General features: G+C 64.8%; 1 protein-coding gene across 1 annotated transcript; it reads right to left on the bottom strand.

Annotated features, from left to right (window-relative positions):
- Positions 1-550: 550 nt before the first annotated feature.
- Positions 551-2265, bottom strand: EMIHUDRAFT_116283 (hypothetical protein; the record flags this gene model as incomplete). Its single annotated transcript, XM_005776039.1, has 2 exons — positions 551-1556; positions 1601-2265. The coding sequence occupies 2 exons, from the start codon at positions 2263-2265 to the stop codon at positions 551-553; spliced, it is 1671 nt and encodes a 556-aa protein (XP_005776096.1).
- Positions 2266-2632: the final 367 nt, after the last annotated feature.

The following is a 2632-nucleotide window of genomic DNA, read 5'->3' on the forward strand; positions in this document are numbered from 1 at the left end:
GGGTCCTCTATCGGGGAAGGAGGTTGCGGGAAAAATCTGAGAAATCACCCCCAGCCTTCCCCCTCCCGGCGAGTCGAGGGGAATCGCCCCGCCTCGATCAAAAAGAGCGCCTTCGGCACTACGCTCTCTCGAGGTCTCGCGGATCTTATAAATCAGCCGAACGGATTTGTATTCAGCGGGGCACGTGCGGAACGGAAACCGTGCCGTCTGTGTAAACACTCGTGTCCTGCTGTCAAAAGCTCAAGAGTTAAGACAGGGACGTACTCGAGTAGAGCTCTACATGCAAGTACGCCTCAAATTTTCTCTCCGGCTCGCTCCGCTCGCTTCTGTGCGCAAGAGCCGGGCCTCGCACGCCTGACGCCGGCGGCTCCTGGCCCTACTCTATGGGTTAGTCTATGCAGAGAACCCAGCCGGGGCGGCCGCCGTAGCTCTCGGCCCTTTAAGAATCTTAAGAATTTAAACAAGACAACTCTCTCTCACAGCACACAGGCTCGACACAGGTGCGAACTGGCGCGTGCTAGTACTATCACCGGCACACCACCGGAGCCGCCTAAGCGACTCCGTTAAGAACGGCAATGCACTTCGCTCCGTGCACAATGCCGCTGTCCCCGCACGCTAGCTCGTTCACCGTCTGCCACGCCACGGCGGTGTGGAGAACGACAGACAAGCGCTGCATCTGCAGCCCGTGCCAGTTCTTGGTGGTCCATGTGACCTCATCGAGGTGCTGAGCGTGCGAAAGTTTGTTACTCAGCTGGTCCGCCGCCTGCCGAAGAATTCTGCGGACGCCGTCCCCGAAGCCGCCGAACGTCTCGAAGTCGAGCAAACGCAGGTCGCAATTCTTCTCCCGCGCGAACCGGTACTCGCCCTTCTCGTAGCGGGCCGTCACAGGTGCCCCCGCCTCCGCCTCCCCCTCACTCTCCCCCTCCTCCTCTTCCGCCGCCGCCGCCTCCGCCTCTGCATCCTCCGCCTCCCTCCCCCCCTCCCCCCCCCCCTCCGGCCGCGGCCATGCAGCATGCCCTAACACTAAGTCGAGCAGCGCCCGCTCGGTGTTGCCGAAGGCGACAAAAGCCCCCTTCCAGCCGAGCCGATCGCCACCCTTGCACGTAAGCGAGCTCGTGAGTTTCAAGTCGCCAACGAGGCGCACATGCCCTTTGCCGATGTTCGCCGCCGCCACGTCAGGTTGTTTTGGGTTACTGTAACTGAGGTGTGCAGTCGGCTCCATCTCGATGAGCATGCCCCACGCCGAGCGAAGGGTCTTGACGAGTCGTTTGAGCAGGTATTTGTGTCGTGTCGCGTGCTTCGCACGCGGGTTGACCATTGCGGCATCGCCGAGTTCTTCGTGCGGCTTGCCGTTTGGCGCCTTCTTGCCTGCCTCCACCGCCTGGCAGGCAACATCGAGCGGGAGGCCGAGGCGGCGCTGAACTGTGATGCGCATCGCCCACGTCTCCATCTTCATATCATCCCGCATGGGGATCGCATTCAGGAAGGCGCCAGCCCCCTCCTGGCTGACTGCGACGAACCGAATCGCCTCGCGCCAGCACTTGTGGTTCTTGCACCTGCCAGTCTTGTAGCGGCCGCCCCGCCGGGATGCCTCGCTGACGAAGGCGTCGAGCTCCGTAGTTGCGCGCGGACGCCCCCAGCGAAGGCCATGGCGTCGCGTGTCGGCGGGCCGAAGTAGCGCTCGTCCTCCTTGGCGAAGGCCTCCGCGCTGCCAGGCATCTCTCCGGCGAGGGCGTCGGCCAGCTGCACGGCGCCGTCCTCCGCAGACACGCCGCAGCAGCGCTGCCAGTGGTCGTCGAGCGCGGAGGCCTGCGCCTCGTGCTGAAGGAGGCAGGCGTGGAGGGCGGTGGTGTTCACCACGGGATCGTCGTCGCCGTCCGGCCCGGGCCCGAGGAAGGCGTCGAAGTCGTCGTCTGAGCAGTTGGCCACGTAGAAGAGGACGTGGCCGTGGCAGAGGCGCCGCCTCGACGGGTCCGAGCACGAGGAGCAGCAGCATGCGAGAGAGCAGCCCGCGAGCTCCCGCCGGATGCGTGCCGCGAACGCAGGGCTAGCCCGCAGCAGCTCAGCAAACTCCTTGACGCACGCCCTGCGCTCCTCCGAGTTGTTGGGATTTCGGAGAGGGAAGGGGTTGCCGAAGGAGAGCACTGCGCACTGCTCGCCCAGGTCGAACCCGGACCCGCGCCGCGGGGCGAAGCAGCTCTGACAGCCGCGGCAACGCATGATGTTCTGCCATGCCTCGCTGCCCTGCCTCGCTGCCTGCTGCATCTCTGCCCTGTTGCCCACCCTCTGGATCGCCTCTCGGATGACAGCAGCATTGGGCAAGAGGACCCCAAGCACCTCGCTGAGCTGATCCTCAAGGTCGGCATCTGACGCGGGCCAGCTGCCACAAGCCAGCTGGCGTGGCAGTGGACGACCGGCCGGATGACAGAGCCGAGCTGCTGCGAGGCGCGAGCCTGCTGCGAGGCGCGAAGCCTGCTGCGAGGCGCGAGCCTGCTGCGCCGCGCCAGCCTGTTGCCAGGCCAGCGCCGGCTGCGCCAACCTGGCATCTCCTTTTAAACGCGCCTTCCCGCACGCCACAACTCTCTGGCCCACCCTTACCCGGGATCCCGGTCATAACGATTCGAATCTTTTA

This window comes from Emiliania huxleyi (assembly GCF_000372725.1).
Source record: "Emiliania huxleyi CCMP1516 unplaced genomic scaffold EMIHUscaffold_286, whole genome shotgun sequence".
In the NCBI taxonomy this organism is placed as follows: domain Eukaryota; phylum Haptophyta; order Isochrysidales; family Noelaerhabdaceae; genus Emiliania; species Emiliania huxleyi.